Source organism: Microchirus variegatus, assembly GCF_963457635.1.
Source record: "Microchirus variegatus genome assembly, chromosome: 19".
NCBI classification, from domain to species: Eukaryota; Metazoa; Chordata; class Actinopteri; order Pleuronectiformes; family Soleidae; genus Microchirus; species Microchirus variegatus.
In genome coordinates, this window is record NC_139820.1 from 6018661 (window position 1) to 6039636 (window position 20976).

General features: G+C 42.5%; 2 protein-coding genes across 2 annotated transcripts in view; one reads left to right on the plus strand and one right to left on the minus strand.

The window, feature by feature from the left end:
* Window positions 1-11138, minus strand: part of LOC310940930 (B-cell lymphoma/leukemia 11A-like) — a gene marked incomplete at both ends in the record, with an annotated part of 37465 nt that extends 26327 nt beyond the window's left edge. The window contains 2 exons of the mRNA XM_083905990.1: window positions 7562-7975; window positions 11084-11138. Of these exons, the coding sequence (XP_083762116.1) occupies window positions 7562-7975; window positions 11084-11138 (469 nt within the window). The remainder of the gene's footprint in view (window positions 1-7561; window positions 7976-11083) is intronic.
* A 7151-nt stretch (window positions 11139-18289) lies between these two features.
* The window catches only part of LOC310940655 (centrosomal protein of 170 kDa-like), a gene marked incomplete at both ends in the record, with an annotated part of 12314 nt that continues 9627 nt past the window's right edge, over window positions 18290-20976 (plus strand). Inside the window, 10 exon segments of the mRNA XM_083905644.1 lie at window positions 18290-18394; window positions 18496-18585; window positions 19534-19637; window positions 19760-19814; window positions 20089-20172; window positions 20175-20262; window positions 20377-20466; window positions 20469-20524; window positions 20671-20950; window positions 20953-20960. Of these exon segments, the coding sequence (XP_083761770.1) occupies window positions 18290-18394; window positions 18496-18585; window positions 19534-19637; window positions 19760-19814; window positions 20089-20172; window positions 20175-20262; window positions 20377-20466; window positions 20469-20524; window positions 20671-20950; window positions 20953-20960 (960 nt within the window).

The following is a 20976-nucleotide window of genomic DNA, read 5'->3' on the forward strand; positions in this document are numbered from 1 at the left end:
GTCCAAACTGCAGAGTAGCAAAAAAAAGAAGCAGCACCACATAGCCTAGAGTGCTTCTAATAACCAAATTAACACTCTCTTAAAAAATGAATGAAGGCCCTATCTTCTGATCGTCGTTTAAAAGACATGGGATTTGAATCTAAGATCAAATGCACAGTTAACTTGAGCTATTAGGAGGCAATAAGCTTTTGGATGCAACCCCCCCCATAGGAATACAGCAACCTATTAGTATGCATTTATGAAGAAGTGCTGCAGCAGACACACAGCGAGAGGAGTGTGGGTCTTCACAAGTGCAACGTCAGACACAGGGGCCCATTCTGTGCCATATCTCTGTGGTGGAGATAAGGCTGGTGAGACACAGCTGTTGACGACCACCCACCCACACACAAAAGGTACAAATGGACTCGCGTGCACACACACACACACACCCACTGACACAGGCCAAGCCCAGCACTGGTCTCTGCAGTGGGACAGATAGTGACCAGAGTCATTGGGTTCATACTAACATGGTAGGGGGGGTTGGGGGGGGGGGGGGGTCTTGTGTCCCTGTGTCTGTCCCATGGCCTCAGCATTATCGCCCCGTGGGTGTGAGAAAGACAAAGCAACAGCTCTTTCAGCGGCACGTCGACAAACACGACAGTCATAACAGAGAAGGCAAGAGGTTGAAGTGACACGCCGAGTTTGTGATACACTACCGTTCAAAAGTTTGGGGTCACTTAGAAATGTCAATTTCAATGAATATAACATTAAATGAATCACTCTATGCGTCGTTAATGTGGTAAACGACTATTCTAGCTGCAAACGTCTGGTTTTTAATGGAATATGTACATAGGTGTATAGAGGCCCATTTCCAGCAACCATCACCAAATCTAACGAGATGCATTCAAGAAACATCGTAAATGTTTTTTTTTTTCCGATTTTGAGTAACTTTAATATAAGTATCAATCATCAAATTAACTATATAATCAAATATTTATGTCCTTCCCTAGTACACTACCGTTCAAAAGTTTGGGGTCACATAGAAATATCCTTATTTTTGAAGGAAAAACACTCTTTTTCAATGAATATAACATTAAATGAGTCAGAAATACACTCTATACATTGTTAATGTGGTAAACGACTATTCTTGCTGCAAACATCTGGTTTTTAATGGAATATGTACATAGGTGTATAGAGGCCAATTTCCAGCAACCATCTCTCCTGTGTTATAATGGTACATTCTGTTTGCTAATCGCATTAGAAGGCTATTGGATGATTAGAAAACCCTTGTGCAATTATGTTAGCGCAGCTGAAAACAGTTTTGCTGGTTCTATGACGAAAGGGCAAATGATTATTTTGACTAAAAATCATTATTACTAATCTTGTCAATGTCTCGACTATATTTTCTATTCATTTTTGCAACTCTTTTGATGAAAAAAAGTGTGACTTTTAATGGAAAGCACCAAAAACTTGTATAGTAAGCTCCAAAGAGCTAAATAATAATGAAAAAAAAAATGTTTTAACCAGTGACCTGAATCAGGACTAAAAGGAGAAAGTCTCTGTTCCTCTTCCTCACTTCTGTCCATGTTGCTCCCACACACCACTTCCTGAGCTACAGCTGTTATCAAAGGCACGTTATTTTTTTTTTCTTCTTCTTCTTCTTTTTCAGTTTCTTTTTCCGTCTAAAAATAAAGTCATTAACCTGCAGGTGGTGAAGCCGACGTCTGGCGTGACAGGCCCTGACGCTGTCAGGTGACCTCCCCCCCTGACCCCCTTTGCGATGTGACTGCCTGCCACGCTATTGACAGGACAGCGTCTAGGACACGCTTATTTCTGAGGATACCGTGGACAAACAAGGCTGTTGACAGTGGGTTAGAAAGTGGGGATAGAAGAAGAAAAAAAAGTGTGTGTGTGTGTGTGTCTTCTGCACGGCAGCCAAATTTTGCAAGAGTGAGAATGAGGTCTAGAGTGGATGTTGGAAGCCTTTGAGAGGTGCAGACGCGCTAAATGCAGCCAAAAACTTAGAGTTTCCACTCCCTCGAGACAAACTACTGGAGAGCGTGAGTGAGAGAGAGAGAGAGCGAGCGAGCGAGCGCGACGGGGGGAAAAAACGGAGGGGAGGGGGCTAAAATAAGGATCATATGTTTCTGACAGATCTCATCAGCTCACAACACATCACGGGGCCTCTGCCAAAGCACATTTACTACAGACAAAACAGTTGCACAGGAGGGGGGTTTTTACGCCGTATGTGTGCACGCGTGTGCATGTATGAGTGGGGAGGGTTGCATATTGTTGTGTTCATAACAGGTGTGTGTGTGTACATTTAAAGGCGCCATATGTAAGAATGTGGCCAAAAACGGTTACTACTATTTAAATTCAAAACACAGAGGTCTTTTAGGTTTTTCGTTTTCTGACGTAACTGGCAACCCGCGGTTGCTCGGCAGCTGATTTGCAGTCTGCAAAATATTGTTTTTAATGCAAAAATGTTTCTGTCCTGTTGTTGTTGGTGAGTTCAGTTTGTTATATGAACATTATTCCTGGTCCTCTGTGACATATTAGGAGGATTTTATGTCCAGTTGCTTTAGATTTATTACGTATTGCACCTTTAAGCCCTTTTTTGTGCATGCATGTGTGTGTACCTATATGTGTGTGTGTGTGTGTGCGCATACTTGAACTAGCCTCCACCTGAATGGCCCGAGGCTGTCGTAGCGGGGTTGTTAGAAGACAAACAGAGACACAGGAAGCCCCCGAGGACACACACACACACACTAACAGTCGAATGCATACCTACCCTTAAGTACACATACACTCCCCGCTGTCAGTCACACACACACACACACAGTCGCCACCTCATCTTAAATCCTGTTTCCTATAAACCCACTAAACATCGCTTTAACACACAACACAGATATCTCCCCTCTACCTTGCTCTCAACACACACACACACACACACACATATTTAAGCCCAGCCCGTCCCTCAAGCCCAGCGCTCAGTGCCAAGACTGGCCTGGCATGGTCCACAGAGGGGTGTCCTCAGGCGAAGCTTGCCAAGTCAAAGACCCTTTCATGTTGAGCCTACACACCCAGGGAAGTAAAGCTTTAACAAACAGCCTGATATACATGCTCTCTCTCTCTCTCTCGAACACACACACACACACACACACACACACACACATAAAAAGCTATAAATGGTTGGAGTGGTCAGAAACCACACACTCACACACTCACGTGTGCACAAACGCGCGATAAAGTTAGTTTAACACCGCGTTCGCACTCGACATCCACTATAAACGGGGGGGCACTCGAGCGCGGACCAAAAGCCACTGACACTCAATCCGACAACAAAAAGCTGACGAATCTCCGCCGACGACAATTTGGTGGGCGTTTAGAGCTCGTGTGTCGGAATATAAAAAAATATATATATACTGTCCTGTGTGTGAAAAATTCATCCTTCGCAAAAAAATAAACCCATTCCTGTTCTCGTCAGAAAATGAGACTGATTCTATAAGCAGCTGTAAATTAGAGTCAGACAATAGAGTTTGTATTGATATATTAGCCGGTTAGGGTTAGGGTTAGATGGCCCTAATTGGAGGTTTAGGGTTTGATGACCTTTATACGAGGGTTAGGGTTAGATAACCCTAATTGGAGGTTTAGGGTTAGATAACCCTAATTTGATGGCCTCATTATCACTGGCATCCAATATGCTTTTTGGTTCCACCTGGAACCCTTAGTGTTACCAAGAACCCTTTTAAAACCCTGGATCAAAATGGCTCTTCCTGGAACCATTAGCGTGACCAAGAACCCTTGAAAAACAAATGGTTCCAGGTAGAACCTCAGCCCTTGTCGAAGAACACCTTTGGAACCCTTATTTCTAAGGGCGTAGAGCACCAACTAACGGTTATTTTCTCATTCAATCGATGAATCGTTTGGTCCATAAAATGACGGAAGAAACGTTGATCGGCGTTCGCCAAACGTGGAATTGGCGATGTTCTCGAACGTCTTGTGTTTGTCCGCAAACCAAAATGATTCCGTTTTAATGATTTCTTTTCTTGCGTGGAGCAAAGAAACGATCAGAAATCTTCTTTTAATCGCGAAAAAACGCTTAAAAGCCGATTAATCGACGATCAAAACAGTTGACGATTGATGTAACAATCGATGAATGGTATCAATTATCGTGATCGCTGGTACAAAGGCACGCGAACTTGCAGTAGAGCCACACTGCGAGTGGACACAGAGATACTGAGTGTGCACATGTGTGCTTATGAGAGGGAGGTGGGGAGCTGGTGGTTTGGTTCGGAGAAAGGTGGCACCGTGCCAACGCGGAGCCTGCTAAATACCTTTGTCTCCACAACACACAGGGACAAACAGGACGGGCAAGCTGCTGCAAAGAGACAAGACATACAGTAACGGACCACAGAGAGGTGTTACAAGAAAAATACCGCTCCCGCTATTAGAATGTTTTCCCTTCTCGCCGGCATAATTAACTCAGTATCGATTCACAGTGCACGTTACAATGGAGGCAGAAGTGTGCGATGGCGGTCGGTTTCCTCGCCACCGGCTACAATGGCCTCATTATCACGTGCGGGGGTTTTTGCGCTGGTGAGAATGGAAGAGGTGCTAATGCTGGGCAGGATAAATACAGGTCACGGCAGCAAGAGAGCGTGAGATGAGAAAATAGAAATGAGGCACGATTTGTAAATCTAAAAAAAAAAAAAAAAAATACTAATTATGGTATATGTGGGACATGTGGATGAAGCCTATAGAGTCCTAAATCATAACAATGAAAAGCACCGCGCTGCCATTAGTCAACGCTTGGAGGACGCAAACAATCATTTATCGCGCCGATAACAATCGCATTCAGTCCGGCAAGCGTAATGAATGTAAATTAAAACTATGCATCCACTAATAGTGATTATACACCGCGAGACAAATCCAGTTTTACACTTTTTTTTAACGCTGCGATGACATCTCCGGGTGTGAGAATCTGTCATCTGCTCTTTTTTTTTTTTTTTTTTTTTTTTTTTTTTTTCTGGGCCATCCATAATCTGGAGACAAGCGACGGTGTCCCTGTGCATATCTTAAATTGTTTATCATGCAAATGACGGCACGCACGCGCATACACACACATGCACGCACGCGCGCGCGCTCGCGGCTCGGCCCTCCTCTAACGGCCCACAGCTCCAGACTCCAGACCTCGGCCCCAGCTGCAGCCATGAGACTCCCAGACGGCCTCAGCTGTCCCGTAGACAGACACTGAGAGCTTCATCTACTGCCCCCCACCCCTACCCCCCCCCCCCCCCCCACGTCACAGTTTGAACCATCAGCTCCCTTTAAGGCCAACAGCAGCGTCTTCTTCTTTAAGCTACTGTCCGTATAGAAATCCATCTGCGGCGATTTGACATTTCAGGAGGAGGGCGGCGGGGAGTTTGAGGGGGTCACTGCGTGGAATGCAGCCGCACATACAGTCAATCTTTATATATATCACACACTCCCCTGAAATGAACTGGACACAAGGCCACTATATGGTGTGTGTGTGTGTGTGTGCGTGCGTGTGTGTGGAGATGCCTCAGCACAGTGTCAGCCTCTAACTGAGCGGTGTGAGAGAACATGGCAGCTAGCATATGGAGTGCGGGGCGGTGCGCGCGGGCACCGCCAATAGGGGCAAAAACGACAGCACGTCCTCAATGATCCTCAGCCGATAGCATCCTGTTGCTAACGCTGCCAGCATATGCTAACGTGAACATTGACTTTAGCTAATTTACCGTAGGACTCATCGGTAGAATACTCGATTTTAAAGGTGCATTATGTAATAAATCTAAATCAACTGGCCGTAAAATCCTCCTAATATGTCACAGAGACTCAGGAATAATGTTCATATAACAAACTGAACTCACCAACAACAACAGTACAGACAAAATATTTGCATTAAAAAATTATTTTGCAGACTGCAAATCATGTTTATGTTTTGGCATGTGGCGCCACCTACCGCCGTCAACCAATCATTGCAGTCAGTAGAGTCTCAGCTGCCGAGCAACCACGGGTTGCCAGTTACGTCAGAAAACGAAACCTAAAAGACCTCTGTATTTTGAATTTGAATGTAGTAACCGTTTTTGGCCACATTCTTACATGTGGCGCCTTTAAAAATAAATAATAATAATAATTTTGTGTCCACGGAAAATAATTAGTGGAATACTCAATTACAAAAATAGTCGATAGCTGCAGCCCGAACTGCACAGATCAATCTTGTGTCTGTACGGCGCCTGACCAAAAAACTCACCGCTTTATCCTTTTCCCTTATCTGAAACGCTGACCCTCACACACTTGTTTACTTTTCAGCCTCCTTCACACAGAAAGCCATTGTAAAAAAAAATTCTAACACAATCAGGTGAGCCGTCGCTACAGGACACAAAAACAACCCCTCGCAAAGTCGATCCATTATCCGACCGAATAAATCCAGCGTGTGTTGCGCAACGTTTTTGCGGCTAGACCTATAAATAAAAACTCACAATGACCTTATGATATCATGTGAACTCCACTGCGCGATGAAACAAATAAGGCAGAGGGAAAAACATGTTCAAACAGCTGACAGGGCCAAGAGGCATGTCGGATGTGTGTGTGTGTGTGTGTGTAGATGCTTCACAAACTGCAAGCTAATGAACAGTGGTCATTCTGTGCGACGGGGGGTTGGGAGCTAACACGCTAACGACAGATAACAAGCGGTGCCTTCAACGGTGCCATCTGCAGAGGGCCGAAGCGCTAGCTAACGCGGCATTGTTGACGACCGCTTCTCCTCCTCCGGCCTGGCACGCGATGTCGGACGCAGTTCAAGGAAAAACGGATAAACATTCAAATATGGCTGGTGGAAAAAAAATAATAAAAATCAAAACCCCTCCCGCTCTGCAAAAGCATGTCATAAAGGACGCAGGTCCTGTTTGCACAGCAACTCGTTTTTCATCCAAAAACCAAACGGCAGCCTTAAGAAGTCCTTAATTACTCAAATCAGGGAAATACACTGACAATTAGTGGCGCTGGAGCTCCTCAAATAAATGCTTCCTTCTTGACGGATCAGCATAATTACATTCTTTCCTGTCTTTTTTTTTTTAATTTTAGCATCACAGCGAGGGGGACATATTTAAAGAAGAGATATGACAGTGTAATAAGCCAGAGAGGGATAGAGATACAGCTCTCACCACCACATGAGACAGAAAGTGGAGGCCACAGGATCCGAGCACATCTGTGATGCAGCAACAAACCAAAAGAAATCCAATTTTCCCCCCCCCCTCCTCCTCCTCCCTCTCTTTCTCTCTTTCATAATCCCTGTCTTTGTCTGTCTTTTTTTTTTAGCGTCTGCAAATGTTTCCTTTTTCTCACAATCGCTTTCTTGTCTTCCTGCGTGAGTTCGCAGATTCACAAACCTAAAGCGCACCGGGCGGAGCGGGCATTTCGCACCTTGGTCATGATGATAAACTCTCCCGTCACCTCGCCGTGACCTCGAGATAGCGAACCCAACTCCGCACACATTTCAAACACTAACTCTTTTTTTTATTTTTTCCCACTCTTGCATAAGCTCAGGTGTGTTTACCTGTAATGTTCTCCAGTTTGGGGATTATTCCTTGCAAGGGAGTGGATAAACAATCCTCATCTCGCGGCGACACCTGCACGGCCACTTCTATTGCGGGGTTGCACGGCTTGCGCGAGTGCTGCCGCGGGCCCCGCGAGTGCGGCGGCGGCGGCGGCGACGACGTCGACGTGGAGAGGGGCGAGGCGAGCGGCGAGGACGGCGGCCTGTCCGGGGGCTTGTCCCCGCAGAGGCTGCCGTGGCACTGCCTCCGCTTGTGCTCGATGAAGAGCAGGATGTCGGCGAGCGGGAAGCGCGAGTGGCACTGGCCGCAGGTCAGCAGGTCCTGGTCCCCTTTGAGGGGCTCGTCCGGGACCGCGCCGCGCCTCGGGGAGTCCTGAGAGTCTTCTTCGGGTAAAACACCTGACAGCGGCTCAGCTGTGGAGAGACAATGCAGAGAGAGAGAGAGAGAGCTTGTAAACAAATGAAAACTCTTAGAAATAAAAGTGCTAAGTAGAACCATATAAGGTACTACGGCTTGAACCCTTTTTGGCTCCAGGCAGAACCTTTTTATAAAGGTTCCTCCTAGGGTTAGGGTTAGTGTAGTGATTGGCACTCTTGCCTTTGCAGCAAGAAGACCCGGCTTCCTGGATTCGAGCCCCGTTTCGGAACAAGGGCCTTTCTGCAAGGAGTTAGTTTGCATGTTCTCCCAGTGTGTGCGTGGGTTTTCTCCGGGTTCTCCGGCTTGCGATATGGGGATTAGGTGAATTGGTCACCCCTAAATTGACCGTAGGTGTGAGAGTGTGAGTGTTTGTCTCTATATGTGGCCCTGCGATGGACTGGCGAACTGTCCAGGGTTTTCCCCCCCGCCTAATGTCAGCTGAGATAGGCACAGCACCCGGCACCCCTCCGGTGGAGGATAAAGCGGTATATGATGGATGGGTTCTCTGGATTTAAATGGTTCTTACTGGAACCATGAGTGTTACCAAGAACCCTTGATAAACCCTTTCTTCGGGAAAAGAGTTTTTCAACTGCACGCTCTTAGAAATAAAAGTGCTAAGTAGAACCAAATAAGGTTTTTCGGCTGGTCCTCATAGGAGAACCCTTTTTCCCTCCAGGTAGAAGCTTTTTTTTATAAAGGTTCCACCAAGAACCCTTTTAAAACCCTTTATTCAGGAAAGGGGTTTTAAAGGGTTCTCTGGTTCTTACTCCATTAGTGTTACCAAGAACTCTTAATAAACCCTTTCTTTGGGAAAAGGGTTTTTCAGAAATGGTTCCGGGTAGAACCTCAGCCCTTGTAGAAGGACCCTTTTGGAACCCTTATTTCTAAGAGTGTACAATGTAAGAAAGAAAGAAAGGAAGAACTACTTCGATAAGGACTGACACGTTCAGCTCGCAGGCTGCAGGCAGGCAGCAGCCACAGTGATTAAGTCGCTTGACCCTCTTTATTGTGCTGCCAATCTCGCTTTTTTAATGAACCTAACACCTCCGAGAATCAAAAAATAGATTCTAATTTGAGTTCAAGATGATTGGACCCCATTTCCGTGAAAAAAAAAGAGCTGGGATCTCGTGAACCAAGGTTAGACATTGAGGGGTTGGATGTGGAGTAGGTCCCTGAAGTACTGACAGAGAGGAGAGAGGAGAGAGAGCGTTTTTTTTAAAAAAAAGAGGTAATCTAACCACACGGTAAACGACACTGGGACGGCGCTCCGACTGGGATGTTGAGATAAGATGTGATGAATTCTTGCCGCCAGTTCAACCTTTAATTCCGTGTCGGGGGCCAGATGAGAAGGTGGTGAGGGACTACGCGAGATAGGCCCTGTTACATGTGCGTCGGACTGCATTAAAGATGAGGGTGGAATTTTTGCTCCATATTTTACCGCAGCTTATCTTAACCAGCTTACGCCACGGACACAGAGCGAGGTGTGTGAGGCTGAGTTAGGTGGAGAGATTTTCTTCAAACCCCCCCCCCCCAAAAAAAAAGAGAAATCTCATTTTTGATGCCAAGGAAGAGTGATGTGAATAACTTTGAAAACTAAAATACAATCCTTTTTTTTTTTTTTTTCCGCTCAGACATCTGACTGTGCCAGAATTTAAAGTAGTTTAGGGCCAATGTTTCCCACCGGGATACGGGAGTGGGTCTGATCCACTATCAGGGAAATCATTAGGCCTCTTCATTTGCCATTTTGGTTTCCTGTGGATCAATGATCTCATCACAATCCATTTACACCAGAGTCAGAGATGGTATTTTCCTTTTTTTTCCCCATTTGTTTGTTTGAGAACAATTGAAAATACACCTTCTATGTGTCTCAAAGATATATAAAATGTGTTTAATAATTGTGTCATTGTTGTTGCTCCCTGGGTGGATGCAAAAATGTGTATTTAATCTCTTTCCTTCTGCCCAAAACCACTTTCTGCGTGCGCCTGTTCAAGCAGCACCGGGATTAAGTGGATCAAGTTCAAGTTCAGAAGTGGACCACGGCACCACAATCACGTTGCGCCCCCCACTGGCGCACCGTTTCACAGTTTACCCACGGAAATGGAAGCGTTGAGTGCGCGTAATTGGTCTTAATCATGAATAATAACAATAAAAGAGTGCGCAGGGGAACATCAATCATGATAGGAAGGGTTAAACTTGCTGTCTAATACTTGAAATAAAAAAAATAATAATCTGTGTTTGGAGACGTGTCCACAGTCAGTTGTGCGCGCACGGGTGCGTTGATAAAAGCAAAGGTCCCAGTGGCACGAGACTAATGGTGGGTGTGAAATAAATTCCCCCCCCCCTCCCTGTGAACTTTAATCTATCTTGACCATCACATAATCTCGTGCAGTGTGCTGAAATGTGGCCACACACGCGCACACGCGCGCGCGTAAAAGCGTACTTTGCGTTTGCGTTTATGGCACAGCACGACACTACACTACACTACACTACACTTTTCATTAAAACAGCAAAGCTTGCTGTGGGAAATCCACGGCGCAGGCACGATCCTCCTCCTCCTTCTCCTGCTGCTGCTCCTCCTGAGCGCACGAGGTTGCGCTCTGCGCTGTGGACAAGCGGACATGTAAACAGCGCGTTCCCCGTGTCCGATCCCTGTGTGGTCACAGAGGTAAAAAAAAAGGCGGATATGGTCCGAGGTGGTGGAGCAGTGGGGTTTTTTTTGTTTTTTTTGGACAGTTGGAAACTTGTCAGCGGATGTCAGTGTGAGAGAGAGTCTCCGCACACGCGTGCCCTTTAATGGCGAAAGAAACCTTCAGCTGATTCTAAGTTGACTCTCTATGTGTGTGTGTGTGTCGCGTTGTTTGAAAACTTTCACCTTTTTTCTCTTATTTCCCACAAAACAACCTTTTATCAAAGCGCGCGCGGGTCAGTGCGGAGACTCAGCGGTGAACTCCGCGCGCCGCCGCCAGTGCCACTGTGTATCCTCCTCTACACCTATTTACATTCCACACTGGGATAAACAACAACAACAAAAACACGCCGATGTGGCTCGAGGGGAGAAGTAAACAACAACAACAGCAACAACAAAAAAGAAGAGCTCCACTTACGCGAAAACTCCCGTTTGCTCAAGTGCTGGGGTTTGCCTTGCTTGCGGCGAGACATGTCGGGTAAGTCAGTGGCGGCTCTCCGGCTTCAGAGTTCACATTGGGAAATCCTGCTCCTGCGAGGTCGTGTCCAAAAGAATCATTGATGTCGTCTGGCATCCAAAAAAAGGAAGAAAAAAAAAGGGGGAATAAAGAGAGAAGGAAGAGGGGGGGAATAAAGAAGAAGAAGAGACGAGGGAACTGCGGATCACACACAGGCTGAGGCGGAGACGCGCGCAGCGGGCTGCGCGGAGCTCTTCATGACTTTCTCTCGCAGGCAAGAGTGATGGGGGGTGAACGCTTAGAGCCGGAGTCACTTGGCAGCAGGAGCGGCCCCCCTCCCCTCTTTCCTCAGCTGCAAGTTCAAGTGCGGACGTGACGTTTCCACGAACTTGAACGTCAGGAGATGGACAGACTAAGAGAGAGAGAGAGAGAGAGGACATGGGCAGGGCGAAGCTGGCCAGTGGGAGGGGGGACAAGCCATAATAAAGACCAATGGACACTCATTATACTCTACCTATGGAAGGGGAGGGCGCTTTGAAGAAAGGGGGGGGGGGGGCACCAAAGACACCAATGGACGAAAGAGATCAAAGTGGGCTGGGCTAAGGAGGAGAGAGAGAGTTATCAAAGGAGGCTCGTACACAAAATAAATATATATATTATTATTATTATTGTGTTATTATGAGCAAAATATATTGTAGTTTTGAGAATTTCATATGATTTTTTTTTGTGATTTTTAAATGTATTTTTAATGGTTTGTGGTCCAGTGTGTGTGATTTAAGTGAAATGATGTCCATTTACTACAAAAACATACCACAAAATAACAAACAATAACAAAATAATGTTGATAAATGTTTTTTTTTTACCATTTATATTAACATGTATCTGCATATATATGTATGTATATATTTATATACATATATCTACATATGTGTATATATGTATATGTGTATATACACATATACATATATATATAATGTATGTATATATGTATGTACATATATATACATACATAGTGTATATGTGTATACATATATATATATATGCTTTATATATGTATATATATACACACATGTATATATGTATATAAATATATATACATATACACACACATTTGTACATATATATATATATAAGTTTATATAAGTATACGTTTATTGATCTTGAAATAATAATAATAAGAGTGACAATTAAAGAGCGTGAATAATAATAATAGAATAATAATAATATAATAATAATAATAATAAAAATAACTAATGGCAGATGATGAGGCCATGAAGGTTATCACAATAAAATCCTTTCAAATCAGTCAATACTGTATGTATATCAATAATTATAATAACTAGTGCCTGTTTTTTTATTATTATTATTATTATTATTATTATTATTATTATTATTATTATTATTATTATTATTATTATTTTGTTCCATTTCTGGCCGGTATTTTATCATCAAAGTCAACACAGCACACCTTGGTGAACGCAGTGAGTTAACTTGCGTTTATAGACACATAAATGTCACATGATTCATCTTTCATTTGCTCTTGGGTGTTATTTGAAGAAACCGTGGAGTAAATTGTGGTTTAAAACGTTATTTATTGGCAGAAAACGACAACAAACGCTTGTGTTTGTGTTGACATTTTGCACATGTGAGATCATATGTAGACGCACATTATATTCATATAGTTAGAATTTGTGCAAATCTTCCAAACAAGCTTATTCACAGTGTGTGACAGGGGTTTCTTTATTTACACAATTAACTGATTTTTATTTCATTATAGGGAATAGACACCTAATGGTACAACTCAACCATTTGGTCACACTTTAAGTCACTATATCTCATTGAAAAATGCATCAAGCTGAACTCACTGAATGTTGTACAGACGTCTCAACCGTTTGGTAGAGGCCTGTATCTGAAATACTGTAGGGTCTAATCTAAAATATATATATATATATATCTATATATAGATATATATAGATATAGATATATTGATTGTCGTTATTGTCATTATAAGTAAATAAAATAAAATAATAAAAAAATGCAAATAAATATTTTTTTCCAATGTGTGTCTTTGTGGTGTGGGTTTAGTATAAATATATACGTATAAAACAGGTACAGGCAACTTAATAATGATTTACAACATTAAAATGTAAAATTTTCAACTTTATGTTTTAGTGGCATAAGCAGACTTATTTCTCTAGTAGATTGACTAACAGGCCAGGGCCGGCCTTAACCTTTTTGGGGCCCCTATGTAGAACTTCACACCCCCCATTATCACTATTATTGTGTTATTTACTTTGTTTTTTTTAACCTTAGAGTGCAGTAAAATCGTGAAAATTAGCCTAGTATTCATTTGCAGTGTTGTATTGCAAGTAAATTGTGGTTTTAATGAACCTAAATGAAGTAAACAAAGTTTATTGGCTTTGGTTTTCAAAGCTAATATTGAATATGTTAAAAATGGGCAGCCATTTAGTTCCCCTCGCACATTATACTTCCTATAGTGATAATTATTGTGATTTCTCTTTTATGTCGAGTTTACTGCGTCAAAGGCACAAAATATCAATTTTAAATTACGAGCAAACGCCTTCCGACCACATTCTTGGCTGCAGCTACAAAGCGCGCGATTGTTTATTTTACATTCGAGCAAAAATGTGTCCACTGTGGATTAAATGCACCGGTGAAGTGTGACGGAGCTTTAAATGATAGTCTGTGTAACGGAACGTCTGTGGCCTTAATACAGTGAAAGTCAGCCGGAGCCTGGAGGTGCAGGATCTCACCTGGGTCTCCTGGTTGTAATTACACCATTTACATAAAGCTCTACAATATCTCAACAAAGGGACATTTTATTCTTTTATTCTTCTTCTTTAAGGAAAAATATCTGTTTGTTTTCATGTGAATCTGCACCACACTGAGTCAGAGCCAGATTAGTCACTGACCGTGGACTGTGGGAGCTTAATTTAATACAGATGAGGCCACATCAACAACAATCAGCTGTTATTTCCAGTCCAGATCGTGAACATGAACCCGTTCATCTTTAACTTCGGTAAAAAGTCACGTTGTCTATAGTTTGTTTTTGCTTTCATTGATAGTTCATTGAAAGTGAAGTGCTGGTGATCGTGTTGGTGTCATTTAAACACCTCTCAATTGAATTGATCAGGTTCAGGAACTCTATCGCTGAGCTCATAACTCAGTGCTGTGGCGCCATCTAATGGTTCAAAGTGGGGCTACCGCTCTGTGCTGTACCAGTCAGACATCGGGACACTGCTCAGTCTCAGCTTTTAATCTTCGTTTTTTCTCTGTATTACTTATATGGGATTTTGGAATGGGGAATGACATTTTGAATATATATAATTCAATTTTCAATATATAGAATGAAAGTTTGAATGTATGGAATGGCATTTTGAGAATGAAGGTTTGAATATAGTTGAATATATAGAATCAAAGTTTGAATATATGAAATGAAAATTGTAATATATAGAATGACATTTTGAATATATATATAATGAAAGTTTGAATATATGGAATGATAATTTTGAATATCTATACAATGAACATTTGAATATTGAATATATAGAATGAAAGTTTGAATATAGACAATTAAAGTTTGACTATATAGAATTACATTTTGAATATATCGAATGAAAGTTTGAATATATAGAATGAAATTTTGAATATTTGGAATTACATTTTGAATATATATAATGAAAGTCTTAATATATAGACTGAAAGTTTCACTATAATATATAGAATGAACAGAAAGTTTGAATATATAGAATGATAGTTTGAATATATATAATCACAGTTTGAATATACAGAATTACATTTAGAATATTTGGACTTAAATTTTGAATATATAGAATTACATTTTGAATATATATAATGAAAGTCTAAATGTATGGTATTACGTTTTTAATATATAGAATGAAAGTTTCACTATAATATATAGAATGAACAGAAAGTTTGAATATATATACTGTCACTATACTTTATCCCATCACTGTTACATAACACACTGTCGCCTCTTCTGCTGTATGAGCACACAGCGCCACCGTGAGGCCAAGACGCAGCAGTGCAGCAGGATCAGGGCTGGGCATCAGCAGCAGCAGGAGCAGCTCGGTGTCCTCAGTCCTCTTCACACACAGAGCGGATCTGCTGTTTCACGGCCGATGATCTCGCCTGGTGAGTGACATGACATGCGTGTGCTCGTTGTTGTTTATTTACGTGCTTATTTGTTTGTTTGTTTGTTTGTGAAGAATGGGGCAGTGTTTTGTCGTGCTGCTGCGGCTGCTGCCTCCTCCTCCTCTTCCTCTGATGATGATGGTGGGAATAAGCATCGCTGTGTTTGTGCGACAAAAACCGAGGCTCTTTCTCTATGTGTGTGTGTGTGTGTGTGTGTGTGTGTGTGTGGCTGCAGACAGACAGCGTCCTTAACCTAATTTACAGCAGCGCGTGACGGTGATGCTTGTGTGTGTTTGTTTTCACACAGCGATGATGATGATGAAGATGAAGCAGTGATGTCCTGATGAGCGTTTCATCCACGGCAGAAAGGATACACTGTCGCGAGGTAGAATCTCTGTCATTATTATTATTATTATTATTATTATTATTATGAAATGACAAATCAGATGGAATTGTGTGGTTATTTAATGGCTGATCCATAAACGCTGGACTCCGCCATGGCCTAAGATGATAAGAGCTAATTTCCAGGCTCTGTCATTGGCCCACTGTAAAAACCTCACAGGAGCAGCCGCAGCAGCTCGCGTGCACACACAGTTCATGTGCTGTCATGTGTCATTATTTCACTGTATATATATGTGTGTGTGTGTGAGAGAGAGATGGTGTGTGTGTGTGTGTGTGTGTGTGTGTGTGTGTGTGTGTGTGTGTGTGTGTGTGTGTGTGTGTGTGTGTGTGTGTGTGTGTGTGTGTGTGTGTGTGTGTGTGTGTGCAAGAAGAGGGAATCTGGGTCAGAAAGGGTTAACACAAGCATCTCTCCATCCACCCTGAGAGAGGGATGACAAGGCTGTCAAGTCTCATTGATGCACAAACAGGAAGTGGATATGACAAAGTGTGTGTGTGGGGGGGGGGGGGGGGGGGGGGGGTAATTCAATGCTAATCCACTAATTCATCATCAATGGCCTCCTCGGAGCGTGACTCGGCAAATACCGTACTGTTGGTATATGTGCGTGAAAATCATATGAGAGAATAACTAATATCTGCTTCTTCCTGGCCTGTGTGGTTTTCAACCAACAAAGTGAGGCCATTTTCACCAAGCGAGGACATTTTGGCCGGTCCTCGCGTTGTTTTCATTGAAATCACTTCCTTGGGTTGTAAACATGCTGTACTCTGTTTTTAACACACAAAAAAACCTGGTGTTTCACACACTTTTTGCTCTGGGGCTCCACCTGCAGACATTTTATGGTACTGCACCCAGTAGTTCGTTATAGATGTCATTCATGCAGTAGATATTTGTAATTGTGTTGATTTATAAAGTGTAAATGGTGGTCTCCACTTTGTCAGCACTTTTACCCGGTCCCCAGTATGCAACAAATACAAGAATGTATGTGTATGTCTTTTGTGGACACGTTAGCAGCTTTTAGCTATATATATTTTATTTTCATGGTTTTTTTTACACTATTTTTTATAGAGATAAAGGTGTAAATAAAGGTATTTTGATACTTACATGACGTAATGTGTACATGAAGATGAAATGTCAACAGTCTTCATCTTGTCGCTGTTAAATTTCATAAAAGTGACCAACTGTGGTTTAATTATAGTATATATATATATATATATATATATATATATATAAAAATAACATAATAATATATACTATTTTCTTAATTTTAAGGGTCAAATATTGTTTTGTTTTTTAAATAGGTTCCAATCCAGTCTCTGGGAATCCAGTACACAGTCTCTGCACGACTTCCTGTGTATCAATATCACTGTCATTCTGACACCGTTTTCTACCATTTCCCCTTTGTTATTCATGTTTCCTCCTTCAGTGCGAGTTACAGTAAATATTCCGGGAACATTTTTGAGCTGTGAGTGGACTTTTTACACTTCACGGCTCTTCTTTCATGTTTTTTTTGTTTTTTTTACCGCTGCATTACAGTCCGAGAGACACTCCGGAGCATGTCGGTGTCCTCGGGTGATGCCTGAAATAGCCGCTGTGCCATATGACACACACACACACACACATTGACGGGCACAGATGTGGAACTAATGTGTTTGTGTTAATTCACACCTGCGTGCACTGTAAAAACCTATTAAAGGTCCAGTGTGTAAAAAGACTGCAGTTTGCAAAGTAGAGCACACTGGTCAGTATATAGGTCATCATCATCATCACCTATGTTCTGTGTAAAAACAGCACTTAACCAATAATTTAGACCACAGCCAAAGCCACAGTTGCACTAAATTATCAAAATATATTTTCTTATGTTTCTGTAATGGTTAATACACCAGTTATGTAGAAGCTCTTTAACCTAAATGATAGTTTTAATGCTTAAAATATAACTATTATTGTTATCTATGAATTTTCCCATTTATTTCTTTTACAAAAAAAATTATTGGAACATCTTGTTTAAAAAAATAAAATATTAATAAAATAAAATTCAATATTATTTTTATTCTGTGTAATTTAATTACAAATAAAAATGACTTAAAGTGAGTTAATGTAATTCATAATTTTCCACATTTTGGGTATATGAAAGGTGAATTTAGCTTGTTATTTGCCAAATTTGCCAAAGATTTGAAAGATTTCTATTCTATTCTATATTTATGTTTTCTCATTTTCAATATAACCTTCATAAAATATTGATAAAACAGTCCATAATAATGCTTATTCACTGGTGTTTTTAAATTTTTTGATAACTTTTCCTAAATTGTACATACAAAAAAGTATGAAAAAGTGTTGTTTTTATTTTTTAAAAAGGTTATCTGTCTTTGTTTACCACACTAGTAGCCATAGGTGTCCACTACACACATATAAACCTGTCTTCAACTCAGTTTTTTGGGTGTAATAAAAAACAGGACTCCTTTTCTCACTCATACCCTTCCAAAGTAACACCAGGAGACCACAAAGGATGTTGTTGTCCTCTATTTGTGTTGTTACGGGCGGTCTAACGCTACTCCTGTTTTCAGCAGATGCATTAACAGCCTCGTGAGGCAGAGATGAGTCTGACTTCCTGGTTCCTGGTGAGCGGCGGGGGGACGCGCCACCGTCTCCCCAGGGAGATGATCTTTGTGGGGAGGGATGACTGCGAGCTCATGCTGCAGGTACGGCACTGTCCACACACACACACACACACACACACACACACACACACTGAGATGTCTGAAAGCGCTACAATTGGAAATGATGATTCTGTGTGATTTAGTCCCGCAGTGTGGACAAGCAACATGCGGTCATCAACTACGAGCCAAACACAGACGAGCACAAGGTGAAGGACCTGGGCAGCTTGAACGGGGTGAGTGTCATTTTATATTAAATGTCATTAGGGTCTCGAAGTAAAATAAGAATAAGTACAAGTTTAAGATTCCTTCTAAAGTGAGTCTAGTGGAACTGAGGAGGGTCAAAACCAGGCCCACCTAAAATTAAAGGTGCCACATGTAAGAATGTGGCCAAAAACGGTTACTACATTCAAATTCAAAATACCGAGGTCTTTTAGGTTTCATTTATCTGACGTAACTGACAACCCGTGGTTGCTCGGCAGCTGAGACTCGACTGACTGCAATGATTGGTAGACGGCGGTAGGTGGCGCCACATGCCAAAACATGATTTGCAGTCTGCAAATTATGTTTTTAATGCAAATATTTTGTCTGTACTGTTGTTGTTGGTGAGTTCAGTTTGTTATATGACATTATTCCTGAGTCTCTGTGACATATTACGAGGATTTTTATGGCCAGTTGGGCTTTAGATTTATTACATAATGCACCTTTAAACTCTAAAATCAGACTTTAGCCATTTGATTTTGACAGAACGAGTGCCCTGTCCTTTCTTTCCTTTCCTTTCCTGACATCATTTACATTTAAATCACATTCGGAAGAGATAATATTAAGGCCGTATGGAGTTCCAAAGGCTTATTTAAACAAGAGAAAGCACTCAGAGAGTTAAAACCTCCACCACATTCCCTCATCCCTCAATGTTGATATTCAGATGTATGCAGATGATGCTGTAATCTTTACACATGCTAAGAACTACCGAGAGGTAGCATCCACACTTACATCTGCAATGGCTCACATTGATGACTGGCTCGCTAATTCATGTCTCTATCTAAAAACCAAAAAAAAAACTGTATGTCTGTATGGCATTCACCAAACAAAACATGCGGTGCCACATTCAAATGTGTCAGTGTTTAAACCTCGCCTTAATCCCACCGTCAATCTTAATCACACTCTGCTTTTTCCGCGTGCAGACGTTCGTCAACGACGTCAGAATACAGGAGCAAATCTACGTCACGCTGCAACTCGACGACAAACTCAGGTTCGGGTACGATATCCTTCAAAGGCGGGTCTTCTTGTGTTCCTGGTCGGACGCCGTGGCTGTAACTTCATCTCTGTAAATAGCTGCGAATGCTCGTTGTTCTCTTCCTACTGCATAATAGATAAAGCCACTCTTTTACCTTAACCTGCCTCACATACCAACCTGTTCACCGTGCTTCGAGGAGAGCTGCATATTCCGGAGGAGGCCCTCAAGGTCAGTTCTTATTCTAACTGTCAGGTTTTGCATTATGTTATCCAGTTTGTAGAAATATCTTAAATGTTGTGTTTTAGTCAAGAGCAAAAAGTTCTGCTGATCTGAGAGAAGCTACTTTTCAAGATAGATGATTCTGCTGTTTCATCACAACTCGCTCGTCTTAGCGGCCTGAATAAAGTGTTAGCATCGGAAAAAACGAATAGAATATATTCGGTGTTATTCACCGTAATATAGGGCATACGTTTGACTCCTCGCTCTTTTCCTCCTCGATCAGCACGAGAAACTCAGCAGTCAGCTTCAGCTCAACAGAAGGAGGCCTCCAGAAGCAGGAGCGTCCAAACCAGAGGTGAAACCGCCTGCGAGGCAGCAGCAGCAGCAGCAGCAGCAGCAGCAGCAGCAGCAGTGTGTGAGGAGGCCACCGCTAAACCCTCTGATGACAAGATAGCAGGTGAGAAGCCAGATTGTAGATTTCTTTCTAAACCGAATATCTGGATATAAACTGTCACTGTCAACGATTCATTCCTTTGTAAAAAAAAACGTACTAACGTCTTGTGTTTGCCAGTGGATATTGCGCTTTTGCATAGGGGCACCCCCCTCTATGGACAGCCCGCGTGGTGGGGCGATGGAGAAGCCAATGACCAGCAACCAGGGAGGCAGAGGAAAAGAACTCAGACCGCAGGAGAGAAAAACCTGAAACGGGTATGAATACTGCATGGAGATTAAGAGATAAAGCTAGTACAATGTAACCCCTGTTTGTTAGCTTGTAATGTAACTGTGGGGTCACCACAGTGGATATTCAACCCCATATCCAGTAGACGGTGTGTTTATTAAATAGAAACTTCGTTCATTCTGACAGACGCTAAGAGAAACGAGTTCCCCAACGTCTGCCGGACAAGGAGCCTCCAGTCAGGAGCCGAGCTACTTTGAGATCCCAACCAAGGATAATCTCTATGCAAGTAAAGTGAGCGGTGAGGCCCCGGCGCGAGAACAAGAGGCTGCTTCTTCTGCTGCGGCGGCAGAGCCTGCCCATGGCCACGCCTCCTTCACAATAGAGTTCGACCCCGGGGCGTTAAGCAAAGCCACGGTCAAAGACCGAATGGCCAAAGCGGGACCGGAGACCAGGCCTCGTCCTAAAAGACCGTCGGGGTAAAAGACCCGTCGG